This window comes from Dunckerocampus dactyliophorus, chromosome 19 (assembly GCF_027744805.1).
Source record: "Dunckerocampus dactyliophorus isolate RoL2022-P2 chromosome 19, RoL_Ddac_1.1, whole genome shotgun sequence".
Taxonomy (NCBI): Eukaryota; Metazoa; Chordata; class Actinopteri; order Syngnathiformes; family Syngnathidae; genus Dunckerocampus; species Dunckerocampus dactyliophorus.
Window position 1 is genome coordinate 2,587,965 of NC_072837.1, and position 17,058 is coordinate 2,605,022.

A 17,058-nucleotide genomic window follows, 5' to 3' on the forward strand; every position below is an offset into this window, starting at 1 on the left:
TATATATATATATATTTTTTTTTTTTTGTGTGGCTAAAACGCCTAGAAAGTCCTACCCAAAGTAAATGAAGAGGCATGGCACGGAAATGAAGGATTATTATTTATTTTTTCCACAGAAATGTGCCTTTTTTTTATTTTGTAGTGTGGTGGTATGGGCTGGAAAACACAATGAGGCCATAGCTTGAGTTCTTCCGTAATCCCATTTGAAAATTGACAATGATACTAAAAAAATGTGGTGTTTTACACGGGTTTTTCTAAAGTTAAGATCAAGGTGTGCCAGTGTTGACTAACTCCATGCAAACAAAACGCTCCATGGCTTCCTGACACTGTATCTATGTAGCTAGCATCACAAATGGACAGCTCCCGTGGCTGTAACTGACTGACGGATAGTTTGCAGAGCTCTGATTTATTTTAAGATGTGTAGTGAAGCCTGCAAGGGTGGGTGGGAGACTCTTCTAGCATGGGGCGGCTCAGAGGCTGTATCATGTCCATGAGGAAGGTTTTCCTCCATGACTTGAGTGCTTCTTCACCTCATCTTCTGCCCATCCCTCCCAGAAACATGTAAGATCTTGAATGATCCATGTGTCACTTTCCACTTACGAAGCTAACAATTCTTCAAAGGGGCAAAAAGATGAAGGACTAATGGAATGTATGACTAAATAATGAAGGGAAGTAGCTGGATTTGTTCTTATTTGCAGTGTGGGTGGTATCAAAAGCTGACAAATTGATAAAGAGCCTTGTAAAATGTGTGGGGAATCAATAAAAGACGGTCTACTTTGGAGGTTTAGAAGCCTTGTGGAATTTTCCCCTTCCAATCCCACAAGGCTTTCTGCTTTGCTGCTTGTTCTGTTTAAAGTATGTATCAGGAAATCATCATGCTCGTACAGTGTTGTGTACGTGTATCATCCTCGTCTCGCTCGTGTCATGTGTGCGTGTGCATTTCATCAATAAAGTGTCCTTTTTGAGGCATTTCTCCGTAGTGAAACATATCTGCTTTCTGGTGAAATGCTTTCAAGCAGCGTGCCTCTTAATGGAATATTCCATTAGGAAGTCAAAGTGTTGTAATGCCCCGGCTCTGCGTGCACGATGGGAGGTGGCAATGAATCCAAATAAAACTATGCTAATAATAAATGTTTCCTGTAAGGACCCCCTCCCCCCCCACCCCTCGTGTCTCATCAATTCTTTTTTTTATTTTTTTTTTCCAGCAGACAGTTTGCTTCTGAGTGCCAGCAGAGACGAGCTGTGTGGTCCCTCTTGTAGATGCAACGCACAAGGTGGGAGGTGTGTGTTTTGTTTTTTTTTAAGTTGCTTTTCAACACAGCGTGTCTTTGTCTGCTTGTGTGTTTCTGCCCACATTTTTGTCACTTTATACGGTACCCCCCCCCCCCCCCCCACACACACACACACACACACACACTGAATAATCCTCTTCATCTGTATCCAAGGTCGCAGTGATTTCATTAAAATACCTGGCGCTTACGTTCAAATACCTGGAGACTAGTCAATATATGCCAGAATCCATGGACTGCAGATTCCGGGGGGGGGGGGACGGTGAAATCAATTTGTCGCCTGTTCTGCATGGACATGGTTTGCAATGTGGTAAACATGATTCCTGTCTGAGCTGAGCACATGCTGTCTTGTACGCAAGAGCTTCACAAGCCAAATGTGACTTGTTTTTTATTCAACCCACCTTTTTTAGTAAGTGAATGACTAATCAATAATTTAAATAAGTATTTTGGCATGCGTTTGATCATTTTTTTATATGAAAATGAAAGAATCTGCAGATTTCAGCCTCTTTAAATGTGACATTTTGTAGTTTCCTGAGTAATCCATGAAAGCAGACCTATTATCTTTGTGTTTTACCCAAAACAAGATATTCATACACAACAGCTTTTACTTTGGAAAACAGGATTGACATTTTTGCCTCTTTTCTGATATGTTGCTGACCAAACCACCAACTGTTTCTGTTTGGTTCGATGTGGTTAATTAACATTAATCGACTAAGAAAATAATTAATTGCAGCCTTATTGCAGACTAAAGAGATTGTTTACGTCTTGATAAAACTAGATAGTCGTCCCTCCTTTATGGCAGTTAATTGCTGGTGGTCAAGGGACAAAACAATCACATCAAAAACTTAATCTTGGGTTTATTTCCATTTGCTTGCCTGCTGGAGGCGTGCACTTTCATGAATTTAAGTTACGTGGGTTAAAAAAAATTAAAATACTGTTTTGTCGTCCCCCCCAATCCCCCGCCCCCAGCTTGACTAATAATGATAGTTTGGGATGCTAGAGGAATGTGTCCAGGCAAGCAAAAACATTTTACTCTATCTGCCAAGACTTTTTTTTTAGTTCTTTCCATTTTCATGTCTTCTTGAGGTTTGTGTACTATGTTAGGTGGTAGGAAAAAACCAGCAATAAGCCACAATGTTCTGATGCTAAATATACTGTATGCGTATTTGCTCCTTGTTTCAGCCAAAAACACAACAATTGGGGAGACTAATTCCTTGTCATGGATTCATTTCTTCAAGACCCGACCATGGTAAGTAAATTTCCACAAAGTAGGATTCCTTTTATAAATTGAATACTTTTGTAGATAGAGCAAAGAAAACGGGTTTACGGCCTTCTAAATATGAGTTTTAACATTATTGGAGCCCTCTAGACATGAAATAACACCCCTGTAGTTACCTTTACACACACTACCCAATATAGTGGGCATAATAAAGAAAATAAGGCTCGTGTGTGTTGCGGTAAATTTGTTCCAGTATTAGGGGAGCTGAGCGGGCGGTTTCAGCTTGGCGTGGGGTTATGACCAGTAGCCTGTCTTTTTTTTTTATTTGGGGTTATTGTGCCTGTTGTGAATTCATTCAAACCTGCCATGACACCCGAGTGTGCGTGCATGTTGGCACGTGCATTGCGTGTCTCACCTAACATTACTGACACCTAGTGGCTAGTGTGGAATACTACATCGTCTTTCGAATATCTTGTTTGTATTTTAGTTAATATCGCCATTTTTATGCTCGACTGCTTAATTTAGGCATAAAATACAGAACATTTGCATAAATATGCTTTTTTTGTTTGTTTTTTTTACTAATTACATGTTTGTGTTCAACCAAAAAAACAGCATGACTTAGTCATGTTTTTCTTTGAAATATATTAATGAGTGAAACCATGAATGTGACGTGGTGAAGGACAACTTATATGCTTGTCACTGGGCATCAACAATATCCACCATGCACCAGGGAAATATTGAAAGTTTTGGAGCTGTGTTAGTTTCCTTTTCCTGCTTCAACGAATGGTTATAAAATCCCTTTCCACTTTATTCATTCAGCACTGTGCTTTGTTTTGCGCTCAAAGTGGTGTAAATCATTGGGATGGAGCAGACTGTCAGGAAATGACTACACATGCCTTCCAACATCCAGTATACCACTCCATTCTCAATTTCCTGTTTTATCCAAGTTTTTTTCTTTCTCCGCCCCCCCATTAAATGTGGGCCTGAAGAGTTTGGCTGGTCTGTCCTCAAAAGACCATCAGAGACTTACTTATATTTCAAAGAGAGAATGGAGCCAATGAGGTCATAGTAACCCTTAAGAGAAATGTCTAATAGCGAGCACTCCTTGTCAGCACTAAATAATGCCTTGTATTGTATTGTATGGCAATAAAACCACCTTTGTATTTCCGCATACAGTGATTGCAAGTGACATTTATGGAGCGCCCTCCCACACCCACCCCGCCTGGGTTGTCCTCAAAATGCTTAGGAATGCATGCTAGCTAGCATAGATGTAATACAGGAACTGTCAAAGTTTAATAATCATTAGACAAATGATCAATGACTTGAGGGCAATTAGTTGCCAGGTCCTGCCTGCGCCCCAGCAAACACTTTGCTTTGCTTGATGTTTTTCAACCAATTTTGCTGAAATTTTACACACACGGGCTTGTCAGAAATTTCAAGTCAATCCGCCGTACTCGAACAGTGCTACCATATAAATCAAAATTTGGAGACAGTCCCTCGTTTCTAGCGGTTAATTGGTTCCAGACCCGACCGCGTTAGATGAATTTCAGCGCTATAGTATTCAATATTAATAAATAGAATCATTTCCTGGTTATAGCATAGAAAACCTGTTTATGACTTTTATTATTAGAGCCCTGTAGACATGAAATAACACCCCTATAGTCACCTTTACACTCCTATTATTCACTTTGCAAAACTTAACCAGCTAGCGAGCTAACCAATTTATTTATTCTAAACATAAGCCAAAAACTTACCACTTCCACACTGAATGGGATAATTTTTTTTTCCCACTCTGTCATGAGAGATGTCAGAGAAATTCCAAGGCATCACCACATTAGTAGCGTAAATAATTTAAAAAAAGATGATAAAATGAATAAAACCTTTTAAGGGTAAGGTCCTATTATGGTAATATTTTCCTCTCTAGTCAAAGTATCCCATTGTGAAGTACTATGCCACAGGAGATTGGTCCGTCTATTAAATGATATCAATCATGTTTGTTTCGGGGGGGGTGGTGGTTTGGCGTTTTCCACTTATCACCAATTTGACAGTTTTTCTGTGTGAAGATTTGGTCTGTCAAAACAGTCTCTTGTGATCTTCACGACTTCAAAGGCTTTTTATTTCAAGTCCGAGACAATAAACCTAACGCTGTTACCGCGCTTGTCTCACTTCAGGCAAAAGAACAAACGGAGGACTTGGGGAAAGTTCAGAAAGAGTGGAAGTGGGAAAGTTCTGGACGAGGGATAGGCCACACCGACTGCAGGGGGAGAAAAAGACTCAAAGTTGTAAACTTATCAAATGGACCCTGCAGCTCCAAACTGTTACATTTGTGTGCACAGTTATGACAGTTTGTGTTTGTGTTGGCTAACTCTTCTACTCTGAACCCCTGAACACAAAAGCATGCACCCCCACTGTGCTGTTACGAGTGTTTTTCTGACAAATTACGGCACCATTACCTGGTCCTCGATAGCTGAATCACCACCAAACGTGGTAAAAGTTTAGCGGACTGACAAGCACATGAAGGGCCCCCTCTGTCCAAAATGGGGCCAATATTTGGACCCCAACCCGGCTTTCACCTGAACCTGAATTTAGTTAATGCATGTTTTGGAGTCGTCCCTCGTTTATCACGGTTAATTGGTTCCTGATCTGACCACGATATGTGAATTTCAGCTAAGTAGGAGTCAATGTTAAAAATGGAATCTTTTTCATAGTTGGAGCGTAGAAAACCTGTTTATGACCTTTTTTTTTTTTTTAAATAAAATTTTTACCATTATTCCAGCCCTCTAGACGTGAAATAACACCCCTATAGTCACCTTTACACTTGTATTACGCCCCCCCCCACCTCAGGCTGACTCGGTGTTCTATGCCTCACAGCAGTGATACCCCTCCCTTCCCGTGGATCGTGGGGTCCTACGCACAGCATGTGCTCTGCGTGCAGGAAGGGGCGACCCAAAGCACAGCTATGTAAAATTTGAGCAAGATTGGTTGGTTGAAAAACATGGCCGCCAGCAAGCAAAACATCTTTGAGGGTTTAGCAACTAATTGTCCAGAAATCCTTGACCGTTTGTCTTGCAAATATAAAACATGGAGGTATTACACACTGAATGCTAGTATGCTTTCCAAAGCATTTTTTAGCACAAACCACAGGGGGCGCCACAAATGTCATTTACATTTAGAAAATGAGGACCCCCATGGTGTACGAATGCCTGGAATTAGTCAGATACGGAATATAAATCACAACATTGCTTTGTTCTGCTGTCGGTCCATTCATCTCCCAACCTTGGTTTGTCTCCTTCTGTCTCTGACACAAGGCGAGTGTGTAACTACGTCCCACCTCTCCTTCCTGGAGAATATCTAACGCTGCTCAATGCAGTCTATATAGATTGTGAATTCTAGTAATGGCCCGTCTATCATTGGTATGCAGAGAGCAATGCGCTCGTAGCGAATGTGCACCGAGCGTAGGATCGACATGTACAGTTTTTCTCTTATCGTTCTGCCGGTAATTGCTGTGCCTCCTTTTTTCCTTCCTCCGGTATCTACAACATTTTACTCCTATTTCTCGACCCCTGCTATGTCGCCTTAAGCCCACTGCATAGTGTGTCTCTTTATCCAGTCGGTCTCTGTCTCCATTTTCGTCTTCATTATGATTCTGCTTCGCCTCACCTCAGCGCTGCTCTTGTGTCACCTGGAAGATGGGAGTGGAGGATAACTAAGATTCCATCGCGGTGGTCTCATGAATAGGTTATGCAGATGTCGCTGACACCACTGCTCCTCCATAAATATGCTTCTTATTACCTGCCTTTTTCGGCACGGCCAACTAGCATGTCCCCCAAAAGACATGTTATGGGCATTTGACTACATTTCCGTCCTTTCTTTGAAATATTAATGCCATAGGAGTGCAGTAATAGATCACCATGATAAGTGAATTTCCACAGAGTAGAATTCCTTTTATTTATAAGTAGTTGCAAGCGTCCTCGTCACATGAGAATGCCCAGGCGACAGTGTTCAGGAATATGGCGGGAAAGAAATATAACGCAGAGCGTTTTGTGAGGTCTGATTTTTATTTGTATTTTTTTTTTTTTAGAAGGCATTTTTGTGATGCAAATGTATTAATCTTTTGAACGCATATTGTTTTGACAAGCCAAACGCTTCTACGTTCATCACAGAAATCTGACCAGAACTGGACTTAGGAGACCAAGTGGGGGGGGGTAAGTGGTGTTAATGGACTGCAATGCTGATGAGGATGTCGTGACAACTTCATGTCAAAGAAGCCAAACCGCCCCTTTAATGCAGAATAGATCCTGTCTTCCATTCCACGCTGCTGTAGTTGTGCTTTGTGCGCATCCTCATCCTTTGCCATCCACAATTCTGACTCTTGTGAGTCTTTTCACAAACTATTTTTTGTTCTCCACTCCTTCAGGCTCTCCCTAAGGGAGTAGTAAGACTGTGTGAGCATGTTTCTATATATAAAGAGAAGCTGTAACTATCACATGCCTGCCAAAGTCCCTGCAATAACTTGCCATATCCCTCCAGAAGCAGCAGGAGTGGTGCTGCTGATAAAGAGCTTATTGTAGGATTACATCTTACTCTACCTGGGTTGACTGGGGGTTAGAAAAGACATCAGTATGACCTTAAAGCTCTTTGTTGAATATCACCCTGATCAGTTGAATGTGCTCTTAATCAGCTGGACACTGGCATCTTCCCATGGCTGTGTTGCATGTGCTGCCCAGAGATAAAGTCAAGGGCAGCCTTAAACCGAGCGGACAGTCTTGGGGTTTAGAATGCGCTTCACACCGCATGACTACGGTGACGGCATGGTCAGTGTTCAGCATGCCGTTGACCAGCTTGAGGCTAGTATCGGGCTGAATCCATATAGTATCGTGCAGATTTGACAGTATCATAGAATGAGACTAAACAGCTGTACATCTTGGCGCCCGTCTTGTCTTGTTATTAATACGCTGCGTGAGTCCAACTATGTTCTTAATGTGTTTCTTAATCCTAAAACGTCCTGTTAGCATCCTTAGCTTGCTAACAAAATGGAAATGGAAGTCGGCTATGTCTCCCGTCTATGATGTCATCAGTAGTTGAACACTGTTTTATAGTTTTACAATTAGTTTTACACACAAACATGTCTAAATGCATATAAATGACGAATGGAAGGTATAAATGAACATTTAATGTTACTTAAAAATGAAAAATTGTTAATCATATTGCATATTGTAGCTCTACTTAAAACCTCATTAAGATCCACATGTGCAAAATGCAAATTCTAGCAATTCTTCAACTGGTCTTAAGATTTTGATCAGGTCTGTATGTGGCAGCGAGATCAACCCCTTCCTTTTCAACACCACTTTCCCGTTTTGCCATAAGTTGTTTCCAGGTGAGAAATAACTCAAAAACAGGAAGAGGAATGTGGCAGCGAGATCAACACCTTCCTCTTCAACAGGCTTCCTGTTTGGCCGTGAGTTATTTCGTGTTTCTCACCTACAAGTAACTTATGGCAAAACGGGACGGTGATGTTGAAAAGGAAGGGGTTGATCTCGCTGCCACATTGCATCTTTGGGAACAGTCACATTTCAACACCTTCCTCTTCAACACCACCTTCCTGTTTTCCCTTAAGTTATTTCTAGGTGAGATGGCAAAACAAGAAGGTGGTGAAGAGGAAGTTGTTGATCTTGCGGCCACACAGTGTCTTTGGCAACAGTTGCGTGTACTTGTAGAATCATGTCTTCAATGAAGGTAAAAGTAACCATAATATTCATTTATCCCCTTGAATCATCATTTATATGCATTTTGAATTGTTTTCTGCATGTAAAATTGTAAAAACATGTTTTTTGTGTTAACATTTTTGGCTTTCTGGAACTGATGATTTGGATTTACATTATTTCTTATTGGAAAAATGGATTCGGTTAGCCTTGGGCCTTCTGGAATGAATGAGGCTAACCAAGCTTCCACTGTATAATGTAATACAAATGGCTGATGGGAATGAATAATAATTTGTTAGCTAATCTTTTGTGTATCAGTGGTCTACTTCCCGCTATACCTCCAGATGGCCAAACGCCGAGAATCAGTCGGACTTGGCTTTCCTCATCGATTTTCATTTAAGCCACATTGACCACCAGCGTGGCGACGTGACCTCCAGTGGCACCGCGCTGTCTGTGTCACTGGCAAATGTCAAGCGTGGTCAAAGACATGGGTGGACAAGTGGGTGTCACTCCTGTGAAGCAGTGGCTGTAAAGGAAGCGTGTGATGTTTGATGGATTGGCGAAGAAAGCAAGCATGGAGGGTGTTCGGGCTGCCCGCTGCCTCTCCCCATAGGAACAGCTGCCTGCCAGACTGAGCAGATGTAGATTCACGTGGGGGGGGAAGGATGGTCCTTGTGGTCCTGATGATGGTCTTTTATTGTCGTGTTGGTTTTATCTAGCTGCTAATATTATGCACCCATTATTTCATAGCATTTATTGAAGACAAAGGGGACAAGTAATGCATTTTTACTGTATAAAAGCACAGTTGATGTGTTTTCTTGCACACGAGTGCTGAAGCCCACATGCTTTAGCACTGATGCTAACCTACTTTTGGTTTCTACATCAAAAAGCCGTCTTCTGCCTTCACTCTCTGGCCCCATTTGAGGTTCACATAAAGGATAGAGTATGGGGGTTAGTGTGTGCTAGTGCGCCTGTGCCCTCTTCCATTGTAGCAAATTATCTTCTTCATTAATTTTGACACACCAGGAAATGATCCAGCTCTCTGCCCGAGGCTACACATCTAAATTAGAATGGTTGTGGTAATCCGGAGATTTCAAAGGCTCGGGAGCGCGTAAACCTATTCTCCACTGAAGTCATAAAAAAAAAAAAAGTGTAGATCGTTCTTAGTAAATTATCTCATTGAATGTTATCAGGCATTCATTCATGGTTGTTAAGCATCTGACCAGCGATATTGTGATGAGTCTGTTGGCACCTTTTTACTCTTCAGTGTCTTCCCCGAAGTGGAAAGCCTTTTGCCAACATTATCTCTACAATTTGTCTCTGCCGTCTTTAAGGATGTATTGCGAAAGCACTACTCAAATATTCTGTTCTCCTGTTTTTATCTTAACCAATCAAGTCCTGAAAACCAGCAAAAGACAGGAGTCACCTGCTGTTAAAGGATCTGATACAAAAACATCAGTCGAAGATCCTCTACAACAGTGGTTCTCCACTGGTTTGGATGCGGGAACCACCATCACCGCTTACCCCAATTGTGAAAATGATTCAACTCAAAACTTCTCAAATATCTTATTTAAAGCAGGGGTGTCCAAAGTGCAGTCCAGGGGCCATTTGGAACCAGCGACTCATCTTTTATTGGCCCGCAACACATTGTAGAATTAAAAAGGAACCAAAACAAAAAAAGAGCGAAAGTGGGGGAAAATTGTGTAAAGAAAAAAGCTGACGTGTTGATACTAATAACTCAAATTTTTACATAATATAAAAATACATAAGCTACATATATTTGTGGCTCCTTGCATCCTTTGATTTTCAGTGTGCGGCCCTCGCTTAACGTTTGGACACCCCTGAGGCGGTCTCTCTTTATGGTGCGGATATCTGCAGCTGTGTGTCGGACAGACAGTGCGGTTCAGCTCCCGCGCAAGCTGGACAAAGTCGCCCATAAACATGGCAGTCGCCTCATGGCGGAGCAGCAAGCAAATAGCACAGACGAGAATGAGAGGCGCATGCACGAACATTGATCATTACATTTTAAATAAATAAAAATGTACCCAGGCACTCTGAGTGCTATGCTGTTTTTAAGGTCCTGCTGAGGGGAAAAAAATTAAAACACTAATCAAAGATCCTCCATATGACAGAACTCTGGCTCACATTTTAGCTAGAGAGCCTTAAAAACAATAAATATTCTCTATTTGACAAGACTGTTGTCGAAGAGCCTACATTTGACAGGGTTGCTTTGCTGTTTTTAAAGTGCTGATCAAAGATCCTCAAAGTCAGAGGTGCCTACCCACTGGACTGCGGTACCAGTCCATGGACTGGGCCAAACCGGGCCACACACAACTTTCAGAAACAATGGAAAAACTGGTTTTGAAAATAAAATTTTGCCGGTCTCGATATATTGACGTGTGCATGTGTGTTTGGTTTGTTTCTGTCTCTCTCTCTCTCTCTGTCTCTCTCTTGTCTCTCTCTCTCTACACCAAACAGGCTCGATGACAAAAGGTTTTTTTTCTATAGTGGAAATGCCCCCATTTTAGACACCCCTGGAATAAAGTGAAAATATTATGGGAATTAAGTCATAATATTACAAAAAGAAAATTTTACAAAGATTACGTAAAAACAAAGTTGAAAGATTTGGAAAATGTAAAAAAACAGAGTTGATCCTAACTCCGGTCTTTCACCTGTATCACAAAGCTGTGTCCTTTCATTTTTCAGTATGTGGCCCCTGATTTAGATGGACATACTCATCACAGTCAAGTCATTTTCAGAAACATTGATTAGTCGAAAAAGACAAGTGTCTTCCTCATTTCCTGCCCTCTGTCACGACTTCCCCTTGTTTAGCTCTTTGGCAGCGTTTGTTTGGCGGTAGTGTGAAAGGCAGACTGACTCTCCAGGGAGCCGGCCAGCCGACAAGGCCGGACTAGTGGGTGTCGGAGGATGTGCACTCGCATATTTGGCCCGCGCCGTGCTGCCCACCCACAGGCCTGTCTGTGAAGGCGTCAAGTGGGACACAATGGAGCATGGAAGAGGCGTCAGAAGGTCAACAGCTGACACAGCCATGGAGCGTTTCTTTTGCTGCCCACCGGGAGGCCTGCAGAGTGAAAGCTCACTCCGCTTCACTGGCTCGCAATGCAGCGCTGACTTTTAGTTGTGGTTTGGATTCTCTCTTAATTTATATGCTTATTCCTCATTTCCCTGGCTTCGACCTCAGCCCGCACTCTGATCCCATCTCGCTGCGATCTGTGTGAGTGAAAAGGATGGCCTCCGGAGCGCACTTTACCGAGCCCTGGCCCGGTTAGAAAAACAGCTCCGTTCCTGGGCTTGTCTCGCCACTTCCTTGACTTATGACGAATGAGGTTTGTTTTGACAGACTGGCTCCCGCATGTCACGGGAGTTGAAATCAAATCAGGCCCGTAATGGGTCAATATTTTACATGGCGCTGCGATACATGCTCTTGTTTTAGGCTACGATTGTTCTGTTTTTAATCAGCCACAGCTGCTATGAATGTGCTTTGACTAATGTATAGGGGAGGGGGGCGGACAACAACTAATTCAAAGCGGAAAAAAGAGTGGAAACAAGTGTTGCCAAGATGCTTCTCTAATTGGAGTGACACGAAGGTTCGCTGCAGTCAGACTTTTCCCTGTACAGCTCCAGTATGCTGCAACAACATTGGTTGAATTATGGATTTTATTCCACCCAAAACTGCTGAGTGCTTTATGGTTACGTATTGTGGATTGTAGTGGGTACAGGACTGCATGGATCTTACTGATTCTGGACCAGTTCTACTGTAATTTGTGTGTCTGTGCTTTATAAACAGCACCGGTACAGAATTGTGGGTAAAGATGAACCGATCTTGACCTAAAGTCAGCATTTCCAAGCATAAAAATGGCGAAATGAACTAAAATACAAATACAAGGCAAAAGAAGCATTCCAATTGTGAATGTATTATTCTTCACTGGCCACTAGGTGTCAGTGATTGTTCAGTGAGACAAGCACCCGAAGTGATCAGTTTAGTGCAGGTTTATATGATCTCACAACAGGCACTATAATAATAATAATAATAATAATAACCAGCTAAGACTCAACTCTAAACCTCCGACATCACTTCCTATCCTCGACACATCTGTGTGCCTGCCACTAAGGTTCCCCAGGGAGCACATTTAGTGTGACACACGAGCAGGAGTTATATTTACATCTGAAATGGCTTATTTATTTTTATGATGTCGACTGTATTGGTAAGGCATGGCACAATGTAGCGTTTTCACAGGAAAATGTTAATCCTATTCCTGAAGTAGTGACGGCGCATCATCCAGGTGTTAAGTAGATCAGGAACGCTTTACTTTGTGTGAGTTTCTACTGAATTCCAGTGAAAGGAGATTGTACTGTGTGTCCTCTGAGGGAGATCACATGATTTAGAACACGGCTAGATCCTCCTTTTACAGCACAGATTCTTTACGATCAATCCTTCCGAAAGTACTGTTTCAGTCAGGAAAACCACCATAAATGTTGTCACCCGGTGGACGACAGCTGGAATAAAACGGATGATATGAGTGTCATTATTCATCAATAACAAATGGACGTCCCTGAGTAGTTGTTTCAAGTGCGGAAGGGGCTGTGATGCTTGGAGCCAGTCCCAGTTCTACGAGCCCTTAGCCCTCGTCCTTGAAAGGATGCAGGAGCCACTTTGGTATTTTGTAAAGCAACACATGAAGAGATGCTAAGATGTTATATATCAAGAAAAAACTGCATCCCAGCTTTGTGAAAGTCTATCAGCTTTGGTCTTTTCCCATTTCTTTCCTTCCAAATATTTCAACTTTCTTCTTAAATGATCTTTGTTCATTTTCTTCTCATATTATTCAGACTATTTCCATATTATAACTTTTTTTTATTTTGACTGAAATACTTTTCTTCTTTAATACTCGGGAAGTAGACCACTGATACACAAAAGATTAGCTAACAAATTCTTATTCATTCCCATCAGCCATTTGTATTAGATTGTACAGTGGAAGCTTGGTTAGCCTCATTCATTCCAACTCTATGCTACTAAAATGACACTTTCCTCATGAGTTTATGCTCATAAAATTGCAACTTTTGTCGTTACAATACGATTTTTTTTATTTTAATATTTTCACTTTATTCTCATAAAATTACTGCTGTTTTATTTTTGCTGTTGCTTCCCCCCCCCCAACTATTTCAACTTTCTTTTTGCAAATGTTCTATTCCCATGACTTTATTTTTGTAACATTGTAACTTTTTCCCAAACTAATTTTCCAAAAATGACATCGAAGTATTATATTCCATTTTATTTTTGACATTATTTTGTTTCGTTTTTTCATAATGTTACGACTGTAAAAAAATGTCTCATTTCATTAATAATTCAGCTTAATGTTACTAAAAAAGACATTATTTTTCCTCCTATTTTATTCTCATAAAATGTTGACTTTTTCTTGTTAGACAATTGTAAATTACAGTTACAAGTTCATTCCCGTAATATTTTGACTTTATTCTTGTAACACAGCTTTTTCTGCAACCTAATTTTCAAAAATTACAACTTTATTTGTTGTTTATTTCTCATAACATTAAGAATTTAAAAAAATACTCTAGTTTCTGTAATAGTTTGACTTTATGCTACTAAAATCATGTGATTCTCATCAAATTACGTTTTCTTGTTCGATAACTTTTTTTCTGTAAGATTTTGACTATATTCTTGTAAAATTACTGCTGATTTTTCCATTTTGCTGTTTTTTAAAATTCTATTTTTAGATTGTACCACAGGCCAACAGCGCACTTTGGACACCCCTCTCCAAACCCTTAGCCCTTGGTTTTTCAGGTTCATGTCAAGTGCTAACAAAGCTGTATAAGCAAATGCATTACTTATGTATTGTACTTTTCCAAAAGAAGCTGCCGAGGCACACAAATCCAGACACACAAATGTAAAGACGCACGGCGCTGCTTGCTTCAAGCTGTCAGTTATCCAGCTTTACCTGTGCGCTTAAAGCAATATGCTAACACGCTACATTACTGCAGAACCATCTGTCTTTCTTTTCCCCCGTCGCTGTAGAAATCCATGCAGACCAAAAAAAACCCAACCCAAGCATCTATGTGTGTGTGTTTGCTGCTCTTTTGTGGAACGTGAGGTAGCACCGCTCCATAGCCATTCTTGCTAACCGTCCAAGGACGAAGTTAAAAGGGGAATTCAGAGGAGTCAAAAAAACCATACGGAAGGTGGACTAATGACTGAAACGCAATGGACAAACCCTGGATGAAGCAGGATAATGGGCTGAACGTGAAGGTTGAAATTTAGATGGATGCCTTTGTGGCTGAATTGCATCTTTATTGATCTGAACATAACCATTTTGTCCATCTGCTGTCAATGAGAGACCATCTTTGAATGGAATCGATGAAGCAGAGGAGCACACAGTGTCTTTGCTAGAGGATAGAACCTTTTTTGCGTTTACGTAAAATACATTCATGGCTGTGGTCAAAATGCTTTGGAAGTCATGCTAGTATTACGTGTAATAGATTACATCTTTATTCCAACAAATGGTCAATGACTTATGCCATTTACTGTAGGTCCTGCCCCTGCAACCACGTCTTGCTTGATTGCGGCCATGTTTTTCAACCGATCTTGCTCAGATTTGACACACACGTGCTTGCAAGTCCCTGAAAAGCGTGTGCCAAATTTGGTGATGATTTGGCTAAACACCCTAAAGTTATAGTGTTTTTTTTGTGGAGCAATTTGAGCTGTGTGAGAAACGTCAAGTCAAGTGGGGTTAGTAACAGCGCCACCAAGTGGTATTTGTTACAAAATAATAGCACAGGCAACACAGCAGCGATGCACGTTTGGACGCACTTTCACCCTTTTGTGTTCAGCGGTTGAGGGGTAAAAGAGTTTGACTGTAAATCTCAAACATTAAAGACAGTCAAGCTTCCTTTCATCATGCTCAAATTATGCTGCATCCACGGAGAATGAATTTACTTTTAGCCTGTTTTGGCCCACACCGCTTACAGAGTGGTTTTGATTAGTATGAAGGCATTAATCCGTCAAGTATGGTCTTTTTAAGAGCCCTCCTTCAAATCAACAGACCATTTTAAAAGTGCATTGTATCGTTTCAGACGAGCGGCACAAATGGCAATTACAGCAAATGCCAGCAGTATCATTTGCATGTAAATTGCCTTTTTGTTTACCCAAGGTCAGTTTTTAACCTATACCCAACACCGAATTTAGTTTTCTCATATGTCTGTGGCGCCACAAGCGGTACCGCTGCTTATTTTTGATGCATTAAACATTGGTTAGTGAGTATTATTGCAAGAAGGGATTATGAATTTGAAGGGCACATTAGGAATTAAAATCCTTTGTGGTGTTGTCTTTGTACAGGCAGACGCATATTGAATATGTGCGAGTGCCAGAGTGCATATTAAAGCATGCAAGCATGGTGTAGATCAGCGGTGTGCCAAGTGCGGCCCGCGGCTATTTTTTATTTTTATTTTTTTTAGTGGCCCGCGTCACATTCTAAAAGTAAAATTTAACAAGAAAACAAAACAAAATATATATATATATATATATATATATATATATATATCTCAGCAACAACAATGGAAAAATCAACAGTAATTTTACAAGAATAAAGTCAAAATATTAATAGAAAAAAGTTAAGACTGAAAAACTTCACATTCTGAAGAAAAATGTCATTTTAGTAACACAAAGTTGACATTTTAAATAAATAACAACTTTTTAATTTTTTTAAAATTACAACTGTAATATTATGAGAAACAAACAAAACAATGAAGTTGTAATTTTTGGAAAATTAGGTTGGGGATGAAGTTATAATAACAGAAATAGAGTCGTGGGAAGAAAGTCATAATTACGAGAAGAAAGTTGGGAAGTTTAAAAACAGCTGTAATTTTACCAGAATAAAGTTAAAATATTGGGTCAAATAAGTAGTGTTGTAACGAGAAAAAAAAGTTGAAACATTAAAGAAAAAAAATATTTAAAATTGAAATATTATGAAAAACAAAACAAAAACTAATGTAATAAATAATACAATGAAATACTACAATAATGCAATAAAATACAACTATGGAAAAAATTGAAAAAAATGACCGAAGTTAGTCTGAATAATGCTCTTTTTTTTCACCAAAGTCACAAATCTGAGATGCAGTTGCTTTCTTGGATTCTGTCTCTATTAAATAATATAACATTTCTAACTTGTCAGTGTATCTGCAGTATATGAGTTTTTACAAAAAGTGGCCCTTGCATCCTTTCATTTTTCACTCTGTGGCCCTCGCTGGAAAAAGTTTGGACACCCGGCGTAGATTCATGCAAACGTGCCTGTTTTTGAGTTAACCTTTAACTTGGCAGAACAAGTTCTTGATGAGACGTCTTATCTCACGCTAGCATGGACTTGCATTTTGCTTGAAGGACTGCACATGCCTCCACATCTACACCGTATATCACTTTCATTCCCTTCAATCAGTCTTCAAGAGTCGGGGATTTTGTCTCGTGAGTCTGCATATCTTAACGCCTGGATACAGAGGCTGCAGCGGGGCTATTTGCTGTAAATAGCTGTCCCTCTCCGCCTTGGTGGGGGGGGGGCTGGTGCTTTACGGGATGTGACAGCGGGGATAACGACTGTACTTTACAGTCTAGTGCTCTGCTTTTCAATTTGTGCACCAAGAAGAGGTTAGCTGGCTTGTCCGTCATATACTTTTCCACTCTATTTGTGAAAATATTGTCCGTCATTCGGTCGCATGGTGGGACGAGTGGTTAGCATGTTGGTCTCACAGTCGGGAGACTCAGGGTTTGAATCTCTTGTTTGAGCATCTCATTGTGGAAACCCTGAAACGTGGTCGCAAT

The 17,058-nt window shown here is 40.6% G+C and overlaps 1 protein-coding gene across 9 annotated transcripts in view; it reads left to right on the forward strand.

Annotated features, from left to right (window-relative positions):
- sash1a (SAM and SH3 domain containing 1a) overlaps positions 1-17,058 on the forward strand; it is a 216,139-nt gene that overhangs the window by 21,158 nt on the left and 177,923 nt on the right. For 7 of the 9 annotated variants that reach the window (XM_054761701.1, XM_054761705.1, XM_054761707.1 and 4 more), the window contains exons 3-4: positions 1,206-1,281; positions 2,472-2,538. In XM_054761701.1, coding sequence (XP_054617676.1) covers positions 2,509-2,538 — 30 coding nt within the window. In that variant the 5' untranslated portion in view covers positions 1,206-1,281; positions 2,472-2,508. The remainder of the gene's footprint in view (positions 1-1,205; positions 1,282-2,471; positions 2,539-17,058) is intronic. The other 2 variants (XM_054761702.1, XM_054761714.1) reach the window with 1 other exon arrangement.